The 25,223-nt window shown below is 37.5% G+C and overlaps 1 protein-coding gene and 1 non-coding gene across 2 annotated transcripts in view; one reads left to right on the top strand and one right to left on the bottom strand.

Moving 5' to 3' along the window:
• LOC127427733 (CLIP-associating protein 1-like) overlaps positions 1–20,814 on the bottom strand; it is a 90,212-nt gene extending 69,398 nt beyond the window's left edge. The window contains exons 1-8 of the mRNA XM_051675522.1: positions 20,659–20,814; positions 18,745–19,245; positions 7,833–7,911; positions 7,471–7,574; positions 7,286–7,377; positions 7,130–7,205; positions 6,714–6,811; positions 5,243–5,307 (exon numbers count right to left, since the gene is read on the bottom strand). Of these exons, the coding sequence (XP_051531482.1) occupies positions 5,243–5,307; positions 6,714–6,811; positions 7,130–7,205; positions 7,286–7,377; positions 7,471–7,574; positions 7,833–7,911; positions 18,745–18,939 (709 nt within the window). The 5' untranslated portion in view covers positions 18,940–19,245; positions 20,659–20,814. The remainder of the gene's footprint in view (positions 1–5,242; positions 5,308–6,713; positions 6,812–7,129; positions 7,206–7,285; positions 7,378–7,470; positions 7,575–7,832; positions 7,912–18,744; positions 19,246–20,658) is intronic.
• On the top strand, positions 8,304–8,434 carry LOC127428392 (U4atac minor spliceosomal RNA). Its single transcript, XR_007895103.1, has one exon. It is a non-coding gene; the product is annotated as a U4atac minor spliceosomal RNA (small nuclear RNA).
• Positions 20,815–25,223: the final 4,409 nt, after the last annotated feature.

Here is a 25,223-nt window from a genome sequence, read left to right as displayed (position 1 = left end):
AAGTAAAATCATTTTGTAATAATTTGTAAAAAAAATAAATAAATAAATAAAAATAAAATAAAAATAAAAATAGAGAACATTTTGTCTATAAATTATTAAAATTTGTACAACTAAAAAGGTTATTAACATAAATTAAAGTACAACAAAAATGAAAAATAACAAAGTAAAATGTAAACATAAAATACCATAAATTAAAAGTGCAAATTTAATACAACAAATACTACCATGGTGGAGAATTACTTTTCATTATAAACAATAAATCTTTAAAAAAAACAAAAAATAATCTAGCATTATTTGTGTTTATTTATTTTTATTTATTTCATTAGGTAATAAGAATTATTTGTCATGAAATTAATGTCACAATGCAAAGAATCTTATATGGTCCTTAAAACAGGCTCATCATCATTACTTTCTTATTTCTTTTTTATTATTATTTTTATCTTGAATTATGACGAGAACATGTTCTTGACAGGTTTCCTGAGATTCACACAAACATTCTTCCATATCAGAGGGTTTGCAGACGATGCATTAGACTCAAAACAATCACAAAAAACATTCAATCACTGATCTTCAGCAATGGTTGCTTTCTAACTATAGTGCAGTATAACCTATTTTTTAAGCATTTCATATTATGTGTCAAGTAGCTGGACCAACCAGAAGTGCAAAAAATTGCCCTGTTTGAGCCGTGTCCAATCAAAAGCTGCTTATTTTTTAAACTGCGCTGCTGTGTGTGAGTGTTTGTGTGTAGGCTGATCTCAAAAAGGCATGCTCGTAAAACACACACATACATGCCCCAAGACGCTGGATACACACCAAAATCCCTTCTGTGTTTCTCTTCCAAGCGCCCACTCTCCCTAAACCAGCACAGGAAGTCAAGTTAAAACAGTATTACAGCAGCCAACGAGGTTAAACTAAATGAAACTTCTTTAGATTTCATCTCAAAGGCGTGTTGGACTTCTAATGGTGAAAGTTGATGCCAGTTTTGGTCGAGTGCCCGTCTCTCTTTGTGCCCCTGATGGTCGTGATTCACATGTACAGGGTTCTATTCACAGCAGGCATGTTAATTGGCAGCTGAGAAACGCAGAACAAAAGCAACTCATCCGAATATACAAACCACGGCCGTCTGAGACGCAACTGGTGCTTATTTTTTTAGTTTTTGCTGTTATGAAACAAAACAAATTGTAATTGTCTCACATTTTATTACCACAACTGTAACAACAGCTTCCAAATGTAAAAAAACTAAAACAACACTAGCATTAATGCTAAAAATCGCAGGAACTCAAAATGAGTGTTGTCACTTTTAGTTCATGTCTGTTAGCTTTGAGATCATCTACTGGCTAGTGTACTACTTAAAATAGAGTAAAATATGTTTTAGCACATATACGCATTTAAAATGTACGGCCTCTTTCTTCCAGGAAAACGGACCAAATGTATTGATGACATCATCTTGTACTCGGGAGTGTAAATATTTTTGTCCAATCAAATGCTCTCTAGAATGAGAATGAAAGTGTCCCTCCTCCAAAAGGCTCGGGTATACTTCTTTCTTTCTGCTACATCACGAGCGCGGTAAAACACTCGAACATTTCAAAGTACACTTTTAAGACCACGAGCCCATACGATGCATGCACACTAAGACTACTTTGTGATTTTCACAGTTTTAGTCAAAGTTTTAGTCTTTTGACGAAAATGTCCTTTAAAATTAGCTGTCATATTAATTCATACAAGTCACTTTTATGGCATTTAATTTTAGACCATGAAAATAACATCTTTTACTTGATTACAATGTGCAAAATGGCAAAAATGTGTCAAACTGTAACAGAGCAAACTCTAATAAAAAATTCAAACATTTAGAAAAAAATGATAAACTTTTTGTTTATTTAAACATGTATTAAACATATAGAAGACATTTTAAAAACTGCACAATTGTCCTTGTTCCTGAAATTATAGCTTATAATGAATATACTGACGTATTAATATTAGCTACTTTTTAGAAGTTATCTTACGGTATTCTGAATTCATGCTTTAGAGACTGTTATTAATTTTCCGCAAGTTACGAATATTATGACTAGTGCATAACTTAGTTCAAATTCACACGTTTATTCACTTCATTGACTGTGTATGATGTAAGTTACATATATGTTGTGGATTTAGTGATTTTAAAGCGTTTTAATGTGGTTCATTTTGCTGGTGTTCAGTGCGTTTAACTCACTCAGCTCAAGAGGGGAAATCTCCAACATATTGGATTATTGGATGAGAGGAATCCTTATCTAATATCTTCTTCTATAAACAGATGTTTCTCTAAATGTTTCTTCTTCTGTTTATATCTGGCACTGTTGATATCTTTCAGTATTATTTTTTACTCATCATATTTTCGTCAACAGTATACTTTAATAAAATCATTCAATTATCGTCATGATGTGTTTTTCTCATCTCATATTCGTTATCGTTGACGAAATCAAAAACCTTTCAAAGAAAGCAATATGGTTGATGAGATTGTGACAGTTTCTTTTAACACAATCAACCGCAGGTGCATGTGCAGACGGTGCACAAAGACGTGGACTGTCTGCATATCTAGAGAAACAAGGCTGTGTCGTACTGTGTGAAAGAAGTACCAGCAAGCAGAAAACCGAAGTACTCTATACTTTGGCCCTAATACCACCTGCCTATGATTAGCAATAGCAAGTAGCAAATCAGCAAAAAAAAAGAAGAAAAAGCCCTTTGATATATCCCACCCCAAACACATAAAAAATTTAATAACGAACATTGAGTTTGCCAAACCATTTCCTGGGGATTTTTAAGCTTAATGATCAAACTGCCAACTACAAGGTCTTTTCTAACGTGTCATCCATCCCAAATTTCCAAATTCAGTCCATCAGCTATCGATGGCAACAACTTTATCCAGCATCAATTGTTATAACTAAGAAAGACAACTTTTAAATGCTTTAATGATGACTTAACCCGCTGTGTTTTTTACTTAATCCAATTGGAATAAAATTCATGGATTTTGTTCACATTTGGTATCTGAAAACACAAAAAAACTGGACCACTTTCTTTACATTTTATTGGTTTTATTTCACTGTGTTACCCTTGCTGTGTTCCCGGTCAAAAATGACCGGCCATTGGAAATGAATAGATAAAATACAGAAATATTAAGTGTTCAGGAGCAACCCAATCCTTTAGATGAGCACATATCTGGATGTGTGTTTGCACACACAAAGTCCTCGGACATGCATGCGCACACACACACACACACTCACGCACACATCGTCTTTCCATGTAAACTCTGAGGAATATTTCAAGATCTACTGATCATATTATGTTGTGTTTGAGCTTGTTTGAATCGGGATAATCTGCTGTAAATTACAATATGTCATTGTATATGTTATATGTATATTTCACTCCTGTTTATTATATTTATGTGTCAGCGGGAATTTCACAAACTAATACTCACTGCAGTTTGGCCTCTGAGTGAAACAAATTTGCTCATTGCATTTTTCAAATTGAGACTTTTTTATAGTTTTACTAACTCTGAATATAATTCTTGTGATAACAAATGTGCAAATGATGAAAACAAAACAGTTCTTATTTGTCAGTAAATTAAAAGCATTATTTAAGAATTGATTAGATCAGCTATATGCATTGTAAAGTCCAGATTCTAGGCTTTAAAATGACACCTAATTTGTTCAGATCAAGCAAGTGGTTATTAATTTATCATGTAATTATTATATATTTTTTTCTTCTGCAGGCCCAGTATAAGCTCAGTTCAATTCATCTTTTTATCAATAAATATATATATATATATATATATATATAATGCAATATACAAGATGTTGCATTAGATCTTTTTAACAACTTCTTGTTAGTAATTATGACTACTTTAAGTATATATATATTAAAATATGTTCAAAAAAGGAGTACAAAACCTGTCATAATTACTAACAAGAAGTTGTTAAAAAGGTCTAATGCAATATCTTGTGATAACATATGCAATATGAGAGATTTATAAACAATCATATGTATGTGTTAGCACAAAACAAACTCAACACAAGGATTAATAGTACAAAAAGTGAAAGTGAAACACAAGGTTGAGTGTCAAAGGTTTTAACAGGAAAATTTTGCTCCTAAAGAACAAAAAAAAAAACTTCAGGATAAATTTGAGAGTTTAGTTTAAAATATATCTATATTTAAACTTGAAAACAGAACGCACATTAGAATACTGAATTCAGTCGTGTGGAACGCAGAGGATCAAATATTTTAATCAACATAAATACTTCAGAGCACTGAAGACATCTTACGATTACACCCTGACAGCAAATAAAACATGACCATTAAACAACAACAAAAAAACACTTTATAAAAAGCAATTAAAGAACCATTAATAAGCTAATGATGTTGCCGGATTAACCTTTAGCTGATAAATTGAATAAACCCAACATACAGAAAATGTAGACATGCAGAAGACAGTAAAACTCACACCTAAAAAGCATCAGATCGTTCAAAAGAGAAACAAGGGCAACTATCAGATGAAATCCTGAAATGCACATCACATCAATGCACAGAAACAAACCCAGAAAAAAACAGCAGAGATTTAAAGCACCTGCAACAGTCCAGAAAAACACCTCTAGAGCCAGTGAACTAAGTGCAGAAAATGTACCGTGTTTTGCAGTGCTGTTCATCTGTTCTTACCATCGGCTGCTGTCATGACAAGAGTGTTGTTTGTATTAATCTCTCTCTCTCTCTCTCTCTCTCTCTCTCTCTCTCTCTCTCTCTCTCTCTCTCTCTCTCTCTCGTCTTGTGACTGAACACACACAAGTGTCGCTGCTTTCATCTGCAGTACCTCCCTCACTACTGGCCTCTAAACCTTGACTAACATTATTGGTGGAAGTCGCATGTGCAGATGTATGATTAAAAAATTCCCCAAAACAATCCATATGAGCAATCTGAAGAAAACACATGAGGGCTGTCCACATCCCACCTTCCCAAATGAAACAGCCAAACACACACACATGCACACACACAGAAACTGGGGCATTGAGGAAACTATGGTTTAACAATGAGAACAATCTCACCAGAGAGATATACACACACAAACATACCTATGCAAATCAAACACAGGTTTGAGAAGAAACTTTCTCTCATCTCACAGAGAAACCTTTATTTATGACCCAGTAACTTCATACAGCACATAAAGGCTGTCTTTCACCCTTTTCTACAGAGATTATGTGTGATTTATATCACTCACCTGCAGACAGGATCATATTCCCAGACCTCTGGGCTTCATCAAACCTGCTTAAAATCACATTCAACCTAAACAAAACACAAAAAGATAATATTTATTAAGACATTATTACCGTATGCCAGGGCCGTTTCAGACCATTCTGGCACCCTAGGCAAGATCCCTATTGGCGCCCCCATTGGGGGGGGGGAAACGGTAAAGGCCCTGCTGTATGCCGTCTCTCACATTGCAAGAAAGAGGAATGGGTCAAAGTCAAAGTTTTATAGGTCAGTTATTGCAAAATATGTAAAATATGTTTTATCTGTGTTCATAGTAAAATAAGTTCGTTTACAAACTCAACATTTAAACGAAACACGTTCAGATAAAAAATAGATCAAAGAAGGAATAAGTAGTGATAAAAATGTAAAACTTAAAACAAAATGGCAAAAAACTAAAAAGTGCTCTGTACATGAAAAAATACACTGCAAAACAAATCAATTAAATAAAAAAATTAAAATTAATTAATAAATAAAATGATACATATATAAATAATTATAAATAATATATATTATTAAAAATAATATTTTTCTGTTGCTCAATTTGTTTAATTTATTAATTAAAATATAAATTGCTCAAAATAAATATACAGGTTTATTTTTCATAAATGTTTATATATATATATATACTTTATATATTATATTATATTATATTTATATATATATATATATATATATATATATATATTATGGTTTATAAAAATACATTAACAATACAAATTGCTAAACCTATGACGTGGTAAGTGCTCTTTAAATTAGAAAAATACAATAAAGTAGGACAACAAAACCAACCAATTAAATAAAAAGTGATCTATTTTTTATTAAATAAAATATATAGAATTAAATTATTAAATATTTATAAATTATTACAAATAATGTTTTTTCTGTTGTTCACTTTTTTAATTAAATAAAATATAAATTGCTAAAAATAAACATGTTTATATATTTTACAATTTTATGTAATTATATATATATATATATATATATACACAGTATCTAAACATTACACAATATACTTTTATATTATATTTTATAAAAATACATAAAATATAAATAGCTAAAACTATGAAGTGGTATGTGCTCTGTTAATAAGAAAAATATATTTAGTGTATACACAGTATAAAAATAATATTAATATAATATTAGTATATTATTAGTATATAAAAAAATAATAAATCAATTGCATACATATATATATATATATATATATATATATATATATATATATATATATAATTACATAAAATTGTAAAATATAAAAACATATATTTATATAATTATATATAATAAATATATAATTAAATTAAATTATACATTATATATAAATCTGTTGCTAACTTTATTTCTAATTAATTACATTTAAAAGGATAAAAAACAAAAAACAAAAAAAAAAAACATAGTTTTATAAAATTCTGTACATGGGCGCAGAATGATATCATTACCGTGATTGTGGGAGTCCTTTTTTCCCTAGATCGATCCTCACTCTCTCACCCACATGTCTGTAAATCTCCACCAGGCAATTTATTGCACTGTCTCGGACCTGTGGATAAACATATACATGTATTTAGTGTCAGTGTAAATGTGCTCATTTAGCAGATACTTTTGAAGTATGGTGTGACCAAGACTGTCATTCTGCCAAACATCTTCTGTGCTCCACAGAAGAAAGTCATACGAGTCATCTCACAACATGAGAGTAAGTAAATGAAGGCAGAATTTTCATTTTTGGGTGAACTATCCATTTAAACAAAGCCTTTTGTAAGTAGTTCCTGCACTCACCAGCAGGGGGTCCCCAAGACCAACATATAAAGGTCCCTGTGACGTCACGAAATTCTATTGTCAACAAACAAACGTCATTTACCTGACTCGAGGGGTCTCCCAGAAGATTACAAATATGAGGAACAATCTTGCTGAGGGTTAACCCTTGGGCTCCATATCTGTAAACCATCAAAAACGTTAAGTTAGCCTTTTTAAAACGAAAACATTATAAATCAAATGTGATTCAACTGGTATGTACACATTAAGAGTGGAAATAAGGCAAAAGCAAACAGCTTCTCTGGTCCTGTTGTTTTTATGCTTGAATCCACTCAGCATTCGGTCCCAAACATACTGTGAAAGAAACATAATTATCTGTTTTAAATGCACATTGCAATTTAAAGAGATCCAGTAGATGAAATGTGAAGCACACAGCGAGTGTTTCACCTGTGGATTGGCCGATTGGTCCATGATTTGTAAGAGAAGTGTTTGCGCTTGGTCTCGAACTTGGTCTTTAGAATCGCCTAAACGATCCATTAAACTAGGAAGAACTGAGAGATGGAGAAACGACAAATTACCATTAAATCAGAGATTATTAACATCTGTATTGTTCTAAAAATCTGCAAAACAATGAAAATCAGACTTTAAAAAAAAATAAATAAATATTAATCAAATGCAAATTTATGCTGACAAACTTTACACTTAACTTTATATTATTTAAACAAAAAGTGTAAAAGTCTCCATTATAATTATTAACATTTTATTTGTAATGTTTAAAGGTAATTTATACTTTATTATAAAGGTTTTACCTGTTCCTATTTGTGTTTTGAAGCGTTCCTGTAGTCTCGTCACTAAAGCAGACAATATATCCATTCCCAGCAGTGCCACCTTAAAAAAAAAAATAATAATTACACCAGCATACAAATTAAATTTTTTTATTAAAATGGCAATCACTCACATTACATTAGAAATTTAGTGGCATTGCATTTCGATGTCAAAACCGTACTGTAAATTGTTTTTTTGCCGGTCAGACACAGAATGCAAATCCAAGCAGCAAAGGATTATGGGTAATGGACAAAAATCCACGTTTCATTGTCAAATATTCACTAAAATAAGAGTAGTTTTGGGGGAATACCCACTGATTACATGTGAGTAAAACCTAATGAATCAGACAAGCAAAACATATCAGATCAAAAGCCATGTTTAAAAAACTGCACTGTTACCATCAATGTAAACACCAGCACCAATTCATGAAGCTATTGGCTGCTGACGTTTACTTAACTTTCCTTGTCTGGGGGTGGATTGGGCTGTTCAATGAACGTTTAGTGAGAACATCCCTGCTAACACCTAACCAACACAACTCGCATCACCTAAACTTTGTAGTTTGGGCTATGGTGCAATTTTTGGGCCCTATTTTATGGTTGATGTTAAAATAAAATGAAGACGCCGCAGCTCCCTCTGCAGGACAGTTGATTTAACACACTTTTCCACTAAACAGACTGCACACGCCATGACCAACATTTGTGAAAACAGAATGTGACCGTGAAATATGTGTTCTTTACAAAAACATGCAGTTCAATCAGTGCAGGATAAAAACCCGTGTATCATTCATTTCATATTCAATTAGGAATTCAAAATCGGAAAAACCAAAAACGACTTATTTCATTATTCGTTTACAAAAACATAATTTCGATTTAATGCTCAAGTTAAAAATAGGACATTGGAAAAATAGCCATGGGACACTGAGCGTTTTGATTATTTGATTTCACTAATATATGGCTTGAATATTTGATTGGCACCTATGGGTGGGCCTGAAACGCCCCTTTCTTCTGATTGGTCAACCTGCACCGTCGTCTTCTCAGTGCTGTGAGACAGAATAAAAGTTCTCTGCTGTTTAATTGTTCAGATAAATTAGTCTCAGTTGATATTAAATTCTTTACCATTTATTCTCCAAAACTCGCCATGTTTATTGCAGCTGAGCTATCTCAATAGTCAGACACAGTGCCGCCTACACACAACCGTAAAATGTTCACTGAATGCAGACAGGTTTCGTCTTCATGTGATTTCATTGCCAAGTGAAGCGATTGATAAGAGCGCGCGCGCGCACACACACACACAACACAGACAAACACTCACAGACACAAACACATAACACAGACACACACACATAACACAGACAAACACTCACAGACACACACTCACAGACACACACAACACAGACACACACTCACACACACACACACACAATACAGACAAACACACACCACCCACACCTAACACAGACAAACACTCACAGACACACAACACAGACAAACACTCACAGACACAAACACATAACACAGACACACACACATAACACAGACAAACACTCACAGACACACACAAAACATTCACAGACACACACACACAACACAGACACAAACACATAACACAGACACACACACATAACACAGACAAACACTCACAGACACACACAAAACATTCACAGACATACACACATAACACAGACAAACACTCACAGACACACACAACACAGACAAACACTCACACACACACACACACAATACAGACAAACACACACCACCCACACCCAACACAGACAAACACTCACAGACACACACAACACAGACAAACACTCACACACACACACACACACACACACAACACAGACACTCACAGACACACACACACACACACACACACACACACACACACAGACACTCACAGACACACACACATAACACAGACAAACACTCACAGACACACACACAACACAGACAAACACTCACAGACACACACAAAACATTTCACAGACACACACAAAACATTCACAGAAACACACACCCAACACAGACACTCACTCACAGACACACCCAACACAGACACTCACTCACAGACACACCCAACACAGACAAACACTCACAGACACACACAAAACATTCACAGAAACACACACCCAACACAGACACTCACTCACAGACACACCCAACACAGACACTCACTCACAGACACACCCAACACAGACAAACACTCACAGACACACACAAAACATTCACAGAAACACACACCCAACACAGACACTCACTCACAGACACACCCAACACAGACACTCACTCACAGACACACCCAACACAGACAAACACTCACAGATACACACACTTAACACAGACAAACACTCACAGACACACACACAACACAACTACTCACAGACACACACACACACACACACACACAACACAGACAAACACTCACAGACACACACAAAACATTCACACACACACACCCAACACAGACAAACTCACAGACACACCCAACACAGACAAACACAACACAGACAAACACTCACAGACACAACACAAACACTCACAGACACAACACACACACACATGACACAGACAAACACTCACAGACACACACAAAACATTCACAGAAACACACACCCAACACAGAAAAACATTCACACACACACACTCACAGACACACACACAACATTCACAGAAACACACACCCAACACAGAAAAACATTCACACACACACACACACACACAAAACACAAACACTCACAGACACACACACACACAACACAGACAAACACACACACACACACACACAACACAGATACACACAACACTCACACACACATGCACACACACACACACAACACTCTCTCTCACACACACACACACACACACACACACCACACAGACACAACACTCACATACACATGCACACACACAACACTCACACACACACATTAAGATGTTTATTAAGATTAATCCCTCGCTCTGTAAGCCAAATGTCTTTCACAGTTATCCTTCTTCGTGCTGCACAACTTGTTTTATTTATTTATAAGTGGTACCATGCAGCTGATCAGTTGGGCACTGGTGGTCCACGCTGCACTGGAGAATCGGCTGGCATTCACAGTTAGGGTGACCAGACGTCACTAAACCGGGGACAGTCCCGAGTCATGTCATGCGTCACAGTGGACTTACAGTCGGCAGCTGTAGTTTGATCGCTTTAGAGAAGCGTTTTAAATTGACATCAGTGTGTCATGTGTTTCTGAAATGAGAAATCATCAAAAAGTATTGAAAGAATCGGTTTATTTAAATTTTTACATATTGCAGTGAAAATAACAATGCAAGATGCGGTTCAGGGAATATAAAGACTTAACATAGGGTGCATCCAAAACAGATGAGCATTCATGCCAGTGAATTAGAACAGCTACAACAGTAAATAACATATGATAAATAATAATAATAAATACATCGGAAGATATTATTACATGTAATATTTAATATAAGACAATAAGTATTTACAAGGCAGCGAAGAGTACTAATTTCAAGCTCAGATCATTCCCACATCCATGTTTTTGAATGGGAATATGGGAATATGGGTGGCCTTTACCTACTGGGTCGTATACACGGCAGTTTTGTGTGCCTTTTATTATCGGACAAATGTGAAGGCTATGTGTACATTCACTGGTCGAGCTTTTGAGAGATGAGCATTCATGAACTTCTTTTAGCATAATTTCCATGATGAGCAAGTCCCTCACACCTAAGCTCCCAGAGCAAGGTAAAGTTAGTTTTAGGTTCGATATTTTTGGGATATTCTGTTTCTCGTACCCGTGCTCTCTGCCGGCGGCAAGTTTGCAAAGATTCCGCAAACTTGGCTTGATGTTATGGTATATAAATATAAATGGTATATAACTATAATATACAGACATAAAACACTGCACTCGAACTGTCAGTTGGTGTGGCTGCAGAATTATGACTGAAAATGCTCCGATGCGCTTTCATTGCTTAGCGTACTTAAGGGACCGTCTGAAAATTCCACTCACTATTAAACACAGGCGGTGTCAATCACTCATTCAGTTGATGTGCAAGTTTAAAACATTAAAAGTACACTTTTACATTCCAAATGTTGTAGTAGGTTGCCAGTTAATAGACTGAGCTACTACAAGTGAGATTTATACAGTAAGTCCAATAATATGAATACAGTATTAGATTATTTAAATAAATAAATAAATAATAATTCACTGTAACAGATGTTCATATTTGCATCAAACGGAGGAAGCGGGAGACGGCTTCAGCGAACCATGTGAGTTTATTTACACACTCTGAATGCAACTCAAACAAAAATAACACTTTTCAGCGGCCAACGTAAAACTGCTGCTTTTCAGCCAGACAGTGAAGCTTCTATAACACACACACTGTGCTCAGGTTCAGCTCTGCCTCTTTAAGAGGACTGGGCCGTCTTTTATCTCCCCCGACTTTCACTGTGAACATAGAAACAGTAATTAGTCACAGTTCATCTCAGTTGGATGTCCTTACAGCTTTCTCTCTCCCCAGACGGGCGTTCGACCACGCCCTCATTCACCAAAATGTTATTTTCACATTCCAAAGTTTGTAGTAAGTTCCCAGTGGATAGACTGACTAGCTGTAAAAATCTCACCTGTAGTAAGTCAGTCTGTCTACTGGGAACTTACTACAACCTTTGGAATGTGAAAATAAGGCGAATATCCAACGAATACTGAACCTAAATTAACTTTACCCCGCAGTTAAATGTAAGCCTATATGTCTTTGCAATGTAGGCATATGCTTCAATAGTGTTATGAATGTATGGTTATTTTCATCATCCCATTTAAAACCATGCCTTTTCAAACAGGAGCAACGTCAAAGACAGCAGGTCTATGTGTAGGGCTGTCTGATCAATCTGGCTACTTGATGAGAGAGATAGCTCAGCTGCAATAAACATGGTGAGATTTGGAGAATAAATGGTAAAGAATTTAATATCAACCGAGACTAATTTATCTGAACAATTAAACAGCAGAGAACTTTTATTCTGTCTCACAGCACTGAGAAGACGACGGTGCAGGTTGACCAATCAGAAGAAAGGGGCGTTTCAGGCCCACCCATAGGTGCCAATCAAATATTCAAGCCATATATTAGTGAAATCAAATAATCAAAACGCTCAGTGTCCCATGGCTATTTTTCCAATGTCCTATTTTTAACTTGAGCATTAAATCGAAATTATGAAAAACAAGTCATTATTTGTTTTTAAATATTGGTTTTATGTGCATGTTTAAACAAAGTGTTCAAGGTAGACAGACACACAAATGATCGCTGACTCTGCGCGTGTGTGTGTGCGTGTGTGAGGTAAAATAAGAAGTCCCCGTGCTGTGGTGGGACCCCTGTCCTCATTACCGTGAGTGGGGTGATTACTCTCACCAGAAACACTGGGTTTCCAGGACAGCTGTGGGATGAGCGTTCTGATTGGCTGCCGCAGCTCAGGCGTTTTTGTGCTGTCAAATGTTTGCTAAAGGACTGTAGAGGTGCGAAGAACAAAGTGATGCCACAAACACTCTTAAAATCTCTGTTAAGAGCTAAGACTACTACAGAGACAAAATAATAATAAGTGTGGTCAAAAGCAGGGGCTGGGCCAGAAGGGTGGCATGGGGTGGCAGCTGCCACCCTAAAAATGATCTTTGCCACCCCACTCGCCACCCCAACTCGGATCCCGCTTGCGTCCTGGAGATGGTGCGCAACGACTTAACCCATCCATGTCTGGGAGGATACAGTGTTCTGCCTCAGTCGACAAATCTGCGACATTGGCCACTACGCTGACCTGACAAAACAATGTCGTTAATGGTGAATGTGGCAGCTAGCTTAACTATGGTGGAGACAGCACCTTACAAATGTTACCATCACCCCACGCTGAGTGAATATGTACAATATTTCAGATCTCTGTGTTGAACTGAGTTTGGCTAACATGCATAAGCTAGCGGCAACTCATCGCGTGTGTTTGAAACGTCAATTCCGTCAGCTGAAAAACAGCGAATGTTTCCATGTAGTAAAAAACATTAGTGTTCCAATTGGGATGATACTACACTTTAAAAATTCATACACTACATGGCCAAAAGCATAGTGTATAGTGTGTCATTTGGGACACAGTTCATGACTCTTTCAGAAATGAGATTGTAAATGAGAAATGAGTTGTTGACCGGAGGGGGGGGGCTGCCCCCCCACAAAATGCCACCCTGGGCAACTGCCCATGTCGCCCATGCCTAAATCCGACACTGATATTAAGTTACGCACAATATGGCCAGATATTTTGTCTATTTTTTGCTCCGCTAACAAAACTAATTCCAACAAAGCTAAAACAGGATCAACTGTTGCATGTCACCAAGCAATGCACAGAATGACATCCCTTTATGGAACGCCGCGAACACAGACGTGGAATGATACAAACAATCAGTGCATTTACATGCTCCGTTCTAATCGAGCTAAAGTGGGTTTTTGCATATAGTTGAGCTACAATCTTCATCTGTCTGTCCAAGTATACATGACAATTACGTAATATGTGACCAAAGGACAAATACGGCGGGTAAAAAATACGTCCCTTGTCACCTTTCTCTTTCGGAGCACCAATTGTGGTCCGATTAGCATGTATACAAGCTAGATGGAGCTGGATTGTGCGACCTCTTGCGTTACTGTTTCAGTAACAAACCTGGGTACAAATGTCAAACCAACTAAGAGCCACTGATTTAGACATAAGACTGTAGTCGACAGTATTCTCATTCAAGGTGACATGAGTGTGCTGTCTAGCACTGATCTTGAATACCAAGTAGTACGTGTGGCGATCTGTTAGCACTTAAACATGCTAATGCACACGCAGAACCTCAGGACACTCAACAATCAAAGAAAGCACTGAATTTTTCATACTATGCATTTATTTCAAAATATTTCATTTGATCACTGCAGATCCAGGAGGGACATTTTTGTATTGTCACAAATCCAACAGACATCTTTCAGAAAGCTGCTCACTGACAGGAAGTAGTGTCTGTAAAATAACAACTCAAGTCCAGCTGTGCTTGTGGTGTGCTGAGAATATAAATACTGATTTCATAAATGCACAGGACCACTAAATGAGCTGTACACAAGACACAAATTCAACCTCACAAGTTATCACTTTTACTTGAACATCATCGTGATGGAAGCATCAATAAAATTGTCGAAAAGTCACATTTTCTTCAGAATACTAAAAAACTACGTTTCTTGAAACTTTTCAATGTCTTTGACAATCTATTTATCATATGACTGTTACTTACAGTGGAACATTTTTCAGTTGCTGTTCAGATGTGTTTAGTTACAGACTTGTCATATGTGAAATCTAGCAGCAGATGTTCAGAGAAAACGTTCATATACCAGCAGAAGCAGCTGCAGTGACCGATGCTGAATAATCATTCGTTTACAGTTTAACGCTGTAGTTTGAAGCAACAGACTCTCAAACACACAGCCATCAAAACTTCCATGATTATGTGGATGCATCCACGTGTACACTGCTAAAATAATAGATTTTATTGAGTTTGATGCATTACCTTGAAACTGTCCCATTAGATCTAATTTAGCTCACAAAATGAAAGACAGAAAAGCTCTAAAAAGGAAAAAAGCACCATATAAGCATCATAAAAGTAGTCCATATGACATATGGGCTATATTTTAAGTCTTCTGAAGCCATCCGTTACAGTATAGTTCTGTGTGAGTAATAGACCCAATTTTTTTTTTCATTTTTGGAGACAGACATGACAGACTTTGAGCATTGTTTTAGGAGCTGTAACGATTCTTCAAAAATATTTCTACATTTGTATTCCATTGAAACAATAACAGCATACAGGTCTGCCACGACACAAGCTCAAGTAATGCCTTATTTTTAATTTTTTGGTGAACTACTCCAACACTAAAAAACACAAAGCCACATTATAGGAGTCACTGCCAAATTCAAAAAGCATCCTAATGCATTTTCTAGCTCATGTATCATACTCGCTTTCCAAACAACTCTTTCCATCACGTCTAGACAGTAGAGTTCAGATTTACTCTCTCAGATCACTGATTTTATCACTGAAAAAAAAAAACCCCACCCAAAACTGTTGCCTTTTAAAATTATAAACCAGAATTTCCACTTGAACAGAACGGCATCAAACGAGAAATATTGTCAAAACTCAAGCCTGAATGGGAGTGACACACTCTCCTTCCTGACAAACGCTTTTATCATCCTTCAAATCAACAATCATTTCCACTGTGACAACATTCCACAATTCAAACTGAGACGTTTGAAAGAGTTGCACCTAGCAGTGTTGTGAAATATAAATAAATAAATAAATGCACACTAAAGGTGAAATGTCTTTTCTGTGCCATGGAATTGCGACCTGACTTGGCACAAAATAACACTAGCTTAACAAATGGTGGGAGTTTGGGGCGGGACTACCTGTCTGGCCGACATTAGCAGGGAGTGAAACTGGTCATTATTTTTGCAATTCTGTTTGGTGCCACTAGTGGTGCAGAAATTACAAACTTCACCTTCAATGCTCACATAAGGTGGTAATTTAAAGCAGAACGGTCCAAGGTGAACTATTACACTTATAGGAATTTATATGACCAAACACTGGCGGCCGAAAGTTTAATGTACAGATTATGCTGTTTCGGAAGGAAATTGGTACTTTAATTCTCCAAAGTGGCATTCAGCTGATCACAAAGTATAGTCAGGACATTACTGATGTAAAAAACAGCACCATCACTATTTGATAAAAATCATTTTTGATCAAATCTAGACAGTAGCCATCACTCCAACACCTTATCCTTGAGTAATCATGCTAAATTACTAATTTGGTAATAGAAAATCACTTGCCATTATATCAAACACAGCTGAAAGCTATTTGGTTCGTTAAATGAAGCTTAACATTGTCTTTGTGTTTGTTTTTGAGTTGCCACAGTATGCAATAGACTGGCATCTCTTAAGGTCAATATTAGATAAAAAATGGCACAAAAGAAACTCATCAGTCAATCATTGTTTTGAGATGAATGAAGATTTCATACAAAGGTGTACACTACAGTCTTCAAACACAAAGGACAACTGGCTCTAACAAGGACAGAAAGAGATGTGGAAGACCAGATATACAACTAAACAAGAGGATAAGTACATCAGAGTCTCTAGTTTGAGAAATAGACGCCTCACATGTCCTCAGCTGACAGCTTCATTGAATTCTACCCGCTCAACACCAGTTTCATGTACAACAGTAAAGAGAAGACTCAGGGGTGCAGGCCTTATGGGAAGAATTGCAAAGAAAAAGCCACTTTTGAAACAGAAAAACAAAAACAAAAGGTTAGAGTGGGCAAAGACACACAGACATTGGACAACAGATAATTGGAAAAGAGTGTTATGGATCTTAACCCCATTGAGCTTTTGTGGGATCAGCTAGACTGTAAGGTGCGTGAGAAGTGCCCGACAAGACAGCCACATCTATGGCAAGTGCTACAGGAAGTGTGGGGTGAAATGTCACCTGAGTATCTGGACAAACTGACAGCTAGAATAACAAGGATCTGCAAAGCTGTCATTGCTGCACGTGGAGGATTTTTTAATGAGAACTCTTTGAAGTAGTTTAAGAAGTTCTGAACATTTCTTCAAATTGTAATAATAACTTTTCATGTTATTAATGTCCTGATTGTGATCAGTTGAATGCCACTTTGGTGAATAAAAGTACCAATTTCTTTCCATAAGAGCAAAATCTGTACATTATTCCAAACTTTTGGCTGCCAGTGTATGTACATTTGAACATGATATTTTTCAGGTTTTCATCCCTAAAACACTCTTGTGTGTAGAACTATTTCCTCATGCAACCAATTAAGTATTGTTTAAAAACAGTGCTGTTACCTTTTCGAAACTTCTCAACAATTCAAAAGGAAATGTAGAAAAGTGATTTAAGCAAATGTAAAGCGGTCAACAAAACTGGAACTACTTCAAATAATAATTAATCAAAAAACCCTTGAAACGTGTGTCAGCCAATCAGAATCAAGCATTCAACAATTCCATTTAAAAGATTGCAACAGTGCTCGCCCATTTTTTAGCCATCTTGGTTGCGGAAGTGTAGGGAGAATGAATCTATTGCGTCATTCACAGTGCATCATGGGAGTGGCAGTCGCTGCAGAGCACTTTTGGTGTGCTTTGTTCGCAGCGATTGTCTGATTGGTGGATCTTTCTCTTTAGGATCATGCGTAGTGTAGTTGTTCATCAAGAATTCTGTTATTTAACATGATTTTTAATAATTTTAAATAACATGGAGTGATGGCTTCAACAGAAGCAAATACTGTCAAATAACAACCTCAGAGCACATGGTAGGTCTGTCTTTTAAAGTTTATAAGGAAATTAAAAAACAATTCCCCTATGGAAAAAATTAATGTGATTTTTACTTCCGAAACCCGACTGCTGTGCTCTATATTCTTAAACAAAATGTTCAATGGGAAGCTTAAATAACAGTCAAGGAATATTGCTGGGTTTCCATCCAACTATTTTGACACTAGATATGCGCATAAACTCACCAAAAAAAGCGTAAACATTTTTTTACGCGCTAGAGTTTCGCAATAATCAAAATGTGCATTAAGGCGATGGAAGCAAAATCAAAATGATGATGCGTTTTGACCATTTGTGCAAGTGCTCCCAGGTATACGGAAGCTGGTGGCGTATGGGCATAGCAGCCATTTCAGCCCTCATTAAATAAAAAAAACGATTCTGCGGCATCTCCTGCTGGCAGCATTTAATAGAACGATGTACAATTGCTCCCATATCGCGACTACAACTCTCCCTGAAGCAAGGAGGTCATTCAGCTGCTCCATCATAACAAGGAGGTCTCCTTCAAGATAATGTGCATGACATAGCAAAAGTCCTCACCTTGAAATTACTTGCGTTGACCCACGAGGTTGCTAGACTGTCCACCATCGTGTCCAACTTCGTCTGATCATGTTCCAGATCATGTGACTTCTGTCTGTCCAGGATGTAGTCTATGATTTCTGGTCCCACTTGAAACCGTCGTCCGACCTCTTTCTGCGTCACCTGCGTGACAATGTACTCCATGTTGGGTTCCATGATTTTGTGAAGTCTGAGCCGCAATGGACCGGCGTTCAGAACAACACATAAAAACACAAACACTAGGCAGAGAACAGCCTGTGATGCTGTGGTCGTGGATTTTTTATTTGGGTTAATCCTAAAACAGTATGCAGAGGGGAGGTGATCGATCGCTGTGGGTATGAATGCAGGTATAGAGATGGCAATGGTGCAACATGAGTTGACTATATCATATTATGGCAAACAGATCAAAGACTCCTGGTGTAATCCTTTCACAGGGAAGTCTTATCAAAGGCCCAGTCCATTATGCTTGTAGGACTTGTGGATCTGGATTACACAATGCAAATTAAAATAGTTATTATTAGTATTACAAAATAAAAACCACAAAGATTTAATGATCACTCAACAAAATACTGGATGCATGTCAACATATCAAGGCGACCTTAAAGACTAGCATAGAATTAAACATAAAGGCCTATAGTATACACTGTGTATTATATACAGTAGTTATTTAGCAGTGACTTCATTAATTACATGTTTAATAACCTCAGGTTAAAAAATACAACCATAGTACTTTTTGCTAGTAATACACATGCAAAAGACCCACATTATTGTTGGAACATGCATTTTGTCACAGTGTTACATGAGAACATAAAACAGTGATATTTAAAGACATTTACAGTAACAGTTCTCTCATTAAGCATTAATTAAGCAGCTGTTGTGATTGTTAATCTAACTTTAGCAGTGTTTAATTTCAGTGAGCAGTTGTTTAGCACAGTGCATTTGTTTAAACATGACATTCAGCTGCTACACATACTGTATCTTGACAACAGTGACAAAAATACCATGCAAAAACATAGCAATACAATGTTTCGGACATTTACCATGGTGAAACAATAGTACTCTGAAGTACCTTGGAGTATCATGTAAATACCATGGCATATGACAATCATTCATTACCCTGAATCACTGTGCAATAAATACATAAATATAATACAACACTATGCATACTTTGAAAATTGATGTGTAATGTTTGTTTGTTTATTTCCCAAATGATGTGGGCTATATTTGTATAGCATATACTGTGTATTCATTGTGTATAATACATGCTTGTTCTAATCTCCTGTCGTTATTGTATAATAATGTGTTGTTATTGTCTGGCTGCTAATGCCCCCCAAAATCCCAAAACGGGATCAATAAAATACCTAAAGGTAGATCAATATAATACAGACAATTTTTACAATTTTCAGATCTCTTTCTAGATTTATCTAGATAATATACAGTACATACTTATACTGTATGTACATACATTACATACATTCTCATAACATTTAAACTAGCTCAGTATTCACTCATTTAAACTATATACATAACTTAATGCATAAAACATATACATAATGTCCCTTGCATCTCAGAAACAAAACTACTTTGTGATTGCTGAAACGAGAGTTTACCGATTTAGTTTCATTAGCTAAAGTCATTAAATAATGAATGTAAGACGGAAACACTTCCATAACATTATAATTTACACCATTAAACAATGCAACTCAGCTTTCAGAATATAACGGTCCCTTTGCATGCATGACTGTTGGAATGCATGCAGTAGCGCATGCTGTTGATATTACTGCATGCAACAAACTGTTTTCATTGACAGTAAATGCAAAGCTCAGCTACAACAAGCAGAGTCAGAATGCAACTAGTGATATGGGTTGTTAAAAGCTCGTTTGATAACGAACGTACCTGGCACATCGCTCAAAACCCTCTAAGCGGTCACCGTTTTCCCGTGGGTTGATGATCAGTTGGTATTTGGAAGGAAACAGGAGTGATCTCCGCCCATTGTGCGGCTTCAAACATGAAGATCCTACTGAGCATGCGTCGGATGTTGCATATAGAGCAACCTCTGCTGTCTGTTAAACACGACCTGCCTGTTCAGCTCAGTATTACTACAGAGCAGATAGAGTGCCCTCTGCTGTCCATTCAACTCAATATTACAAGAGCAGATAGAGTGCCCTCTGCTGTCCATTCAACTCAATATTACAGAGCAGATAGAGTGCCCTCTGCTGTCCATTCAACTCAATATTACAAGAGCAGATAGAGTGCCTTCTGCTGTCCGTTCAAATCGGTATTACTACAGAGCAGATAGAGCACCCTCTGCTGTCTGTTCAACTTTGTATTACTACAGAGCAGATAGAGCACCCTCTGCTGTCTGTTCAACTTTGTATTACTACAGAGCAGAGAGGGCGCCCTCTGCTGTCCATTCAACTCAATAGTATTACAGAGCAGATAGAGTGCCCTCTTCTGTCCGTTCAACTCTGTATTACTACAGAGCAGATAGAGTGCCCTCTGCTGTCCATTCAACGCAATAGTATTACAGAGCAGATAGAGTGCCCTCTGCTGTCCGTTCAAATCGGTATTACTACAGAGCAGATAGAGCACCCTCTGCTGTCCATTCAACTCAATATTACAAGAGCAGATAGAGCACCCTCTGCTGTCCATTCAACTCAATATTACAAGAGCAGATAGAGCGCCCTCTGCTGTCCATTCAACGCAATAGTATTACAGAGCAGAGAGGGCGCCCTCTGCTGTCCATTCAACGCAATAGTATTACAGAGCAGATAGAGTGCCCTCTTCTGTCCATTCAACTCAATATTACAAGAGCAGATAGAGTGACTTCTTCTGTCCGTTCAAATCGGTATTACTACAGAGCAGATAGAGCACCCTCTGCTGTCCATTCAACTCAATATTACAAGAGCAGATAGAGTGCCCTCTGCTGTCCATTCAACGCAATAGTATTACAGAGCAGAGAGGGTGCCCTCTGCTGTCCATTCAACGCAATAGTATTACAGAGCAGAGAGGGCGCCCTCTGCTGTCCATTCAACGCAATAGTATTACAGAGCAGATAGAGTGCCCTCTGCTGTCCATTCAACTCAATATTACAAGAGCAGAAAGAGTGCCATCTGCTGTCCGTTCAAATCGGTATTACTACAGAGCAGAGAGGGCGCCCTCTGCTGTCCATTCAATGCAATAGTATTACAGAGCAGATAGAGTGCCCTCTGCTGTCCATTCAACTCAATATTACAAGAGCAGATAGAGTGCCCTCTGCTGTCCGTTCAAATCAGTATTACTACAGAGCAGAGAGGGCGCCCTCTGCTGTCCATTCAACGCAATAGTATTACAGAGCAGATAGAGTGCCCTCTGCTGTCCATTCAACTCAATATTACAAGAGCAGATAGAGTGCCCTCTGCTGTCCGTTCAAATCGGTATTACTACAGAGCAGAGAGGGCGCCCTCTGCTGTCCATTCAACGCAATAGTATTACAGAGCAGATAGAGTGCCCTCTGCTGTCCATTCAACGCAATAGTATTACAGAGCAGATAGAGTGCCCTCTGCTGTCCGTTCAAATCGGTATTACTACAGAGCAGATAGAGCACCCTCTGCTGTCTGTTCAACTTTGTATTACTACAGAGCAGAGAGGGCGCCCTCTGCTGTCCATTCAACTCAATAGTATTACAGAGCAGATAGAGTGCCCTCTTCTGTCCGTTCAACTCTGTATTACTACAGAGCAGATAGAGTGCCCTCTGCTGTCCATTCAACGCAATAGTATTACAGAGCAGATAGAGTGCCCTCTGCTGTCCGTTCAAATCGGTATTACTACAGAGCAGATAGAGCACCCTCTGCTGTCCGTTCAATTCTGTATTACTACAGAGCAGATAGAGCACCCTCTGCTGTCCGTTCAATTCTGTATTACTACAGAGCAGATAGAGTGCCCTCTGCTGTCCATTCAACTCAATAGTATTACAGAGCAGATAGAGTGCCCTCTTCTGTCCGTTCAACTCTGTATTACTACAGAGCAGAGAGGGCGACCTCTGCTGTCCGTTGAACTCAGTAGTATTACAGAGCAGATAGAGCACCCTCTGCTGTCCGTTCAACTCTGTATTACTATAGAGCAGATAGAGCGCCCTCTGCTGTCCGTTCAACTCTGTATTACTACAGAGCAGAGAGGGCGACCTCTGCTGTCCGTTGAACTCAGTAGTATTACAGAGCAGATAGAGCACCCTCTGCTGTCCGTTCAACTCTGTATTACTATAGAGCAGATAGAGCGCCCTCTGCTGTCCATTCAACTCAGTATTACTACAGAGCAGAGAGGGCGCCCTCTGCTGTCCATTCAACTCAATAGTATTACAGAGCAGATAGAGTGCCCTCTTTTGTCTGTTCAACTCAGTATTACTATAGAGCAGATAGAGTGCCCTCTTTTGTCCGTTCAACTCATTAGTATTACAGAGCAGATAGAGCGGCCTCTTCCGTCCATTCAACTCAGTAGTATTACAGAGCAGATAGAGCACCCTCTGCTGTCTTTACAACACTATATTGCTCTGACTCAAGGCATTCTGAAATGCTTGTGAATACACTATGTAACACAATTTTTGTTCCTGGGTAGTAAGTGTTATTTCCTAATTGCTTATGCCTCAAAAGTATAGAAAATGGCTATTATTACCCACAAACTTTGCTTTTGTGACCAGGACAGTGATATGTTGAAATTTACCTATTTCCAACGAGAAAACGGGCGAATGTGTCTTTTCGTTCACAAAGTCAGAAAAAAACAACATATGAATCCAAATTAACATGTATTTATACTAAAGCAATACAAAAATGACTACTAAAGATTTAGAAGCGAGTAGTTTTTCGAGATTTATGATTATACTGTAAATCACTCTCACGAATCAGCCCCCAAATGTACTTCATCATACTTCAAGGTGTCCAGCAAGGTCTTGATGCTGTTGTAATCCTCTTTGAGGTGCACTGAGTGAGTCAGGGGAAGAGACGGGTACTTGTTACCGTTTTGGAGCAGCACGGCTTTGTGGCTCCTGGATGAGCTGTCAATGAAGAGGCGCCATTCATTCTGGTTACAGGCGATTCCGATTGCCTCGAATAGACTGGTTATATTGTGGCAGAAGCAGAGCCCATCTTGATGGGTGAAGAAGCTGGATAAATGTTGGTGACGCTTCCTCTGATCTGCGACTTGCACACTTTCATCCAACAAGTTCCACTGCTTGAGCCTAGATGTCAAAAGCTCGGCATTGGACTTGGTGAGACCAAGTTCTCTAATCAAGTCTTTGAGGTCTTTTTGGTTGGGGTAGTATGGGTTTCTCTCCTCAGCTCCACCTCTGAAATTGTCATCTGTATCTACAATGTCTTCCTCACTCTCTTCTAAAGAAGGCTGCTCTCTCTCCGGAGGAGTGGGTACGGGGAGCTCATGGCAGTGTGGCACCGGGGCGATGGATGAAGGAAGGTCCGGATACTTGATAGCATCTTGCCAGTCCGACGTTTGGAAGGGTCCACCATGTAGAAGTAGCAGTTGCTTGAGTGGTCAGTGGGTTCCTGCAAAATTCTTGGGATAGCAAACTTCGTGTATCTCTTTTCCCCTCTGTACCATCCTACAAAAATACATTTATTTCACCCATGACTAATGTGTAAGAGATTCTAGCAACATTTTTCATATATGATATATTTTTTCAATAACATTGAAAATTGTAAAACATTTTAAAATTAAAAACTTCTACAATTTAAAAAATTAACAAATATTATAAAATTCCGAGCAACAATTGTCCATCTTACCTTCCAGAGTTTTTTTTTGCAGTGCTCGCAGGTGAAATGAGGTGCCCAGGGTTTGTCTTGATCCTCGACAGGCATGCCGAAATATGCCTTGTAGGCCTCACACATCTTAGCAGATGCTTCCACAGAGTACTTTCTCACTCTTGTCTTGATAAATTGGCCGCAGACATAGCAAAATGCATCTGCCGGATGCTTGCAGCCTCTTGATGCCATCTCAGAAAAATGCAGATATGTATCCACTTAGGCAGCTGGAACTAAACTGAACTGGTGGGCTTAAGGCCCCTGTATTTATACTACTATTTATATTACTGGAAAGTTCTAGAAAGTTCTATAAGTTACTCCAAGTTTACTCAGCACTGAATCTATCTGGAGTGTTCTGGAAAATAGGTACATTTCAAAATATCACTGTCCTGGACACAAAAGCAAAGTTTGTGGGTAATAATAGCCATTTTCTATACTTTTGAGACATAAGCAATCAGGAAATAACACTTACTGCCCAGGAACCAAAAAAAACAACGGTGATATACAATATATTAAAAACACTAAAAACATCAAATCCGTTATAAATGTGCCATTAAAAAAACATACCAAATTAGAATTGTGTAAATTAATTACATTAACATAGTTTTATATACACTCATGGGCATAAAAAAAGGGCCAAGCCCAAAATTGCAAAACATTAAGCTTTTAATG

Source organism: Myxocyprinus asiaticus, chromosome 37, assembly GCF_019703515.2.
Source record: "Myxocyprinus asiaticus isolate MX2 ecotype Aquarium Trade chromosome 37, UBuf_Myxa_2, whole genome shotgun sequence".
NCBI lineage: Eukaryota > Metazoa > Chordata > Actinopteri > Cypriniformes > Catostomidae > Myxocyprinus > Myxocyprinus asiaticus.
This window is presented reverse-complemented; position numbering and strand designations above follow the sequence as displayed.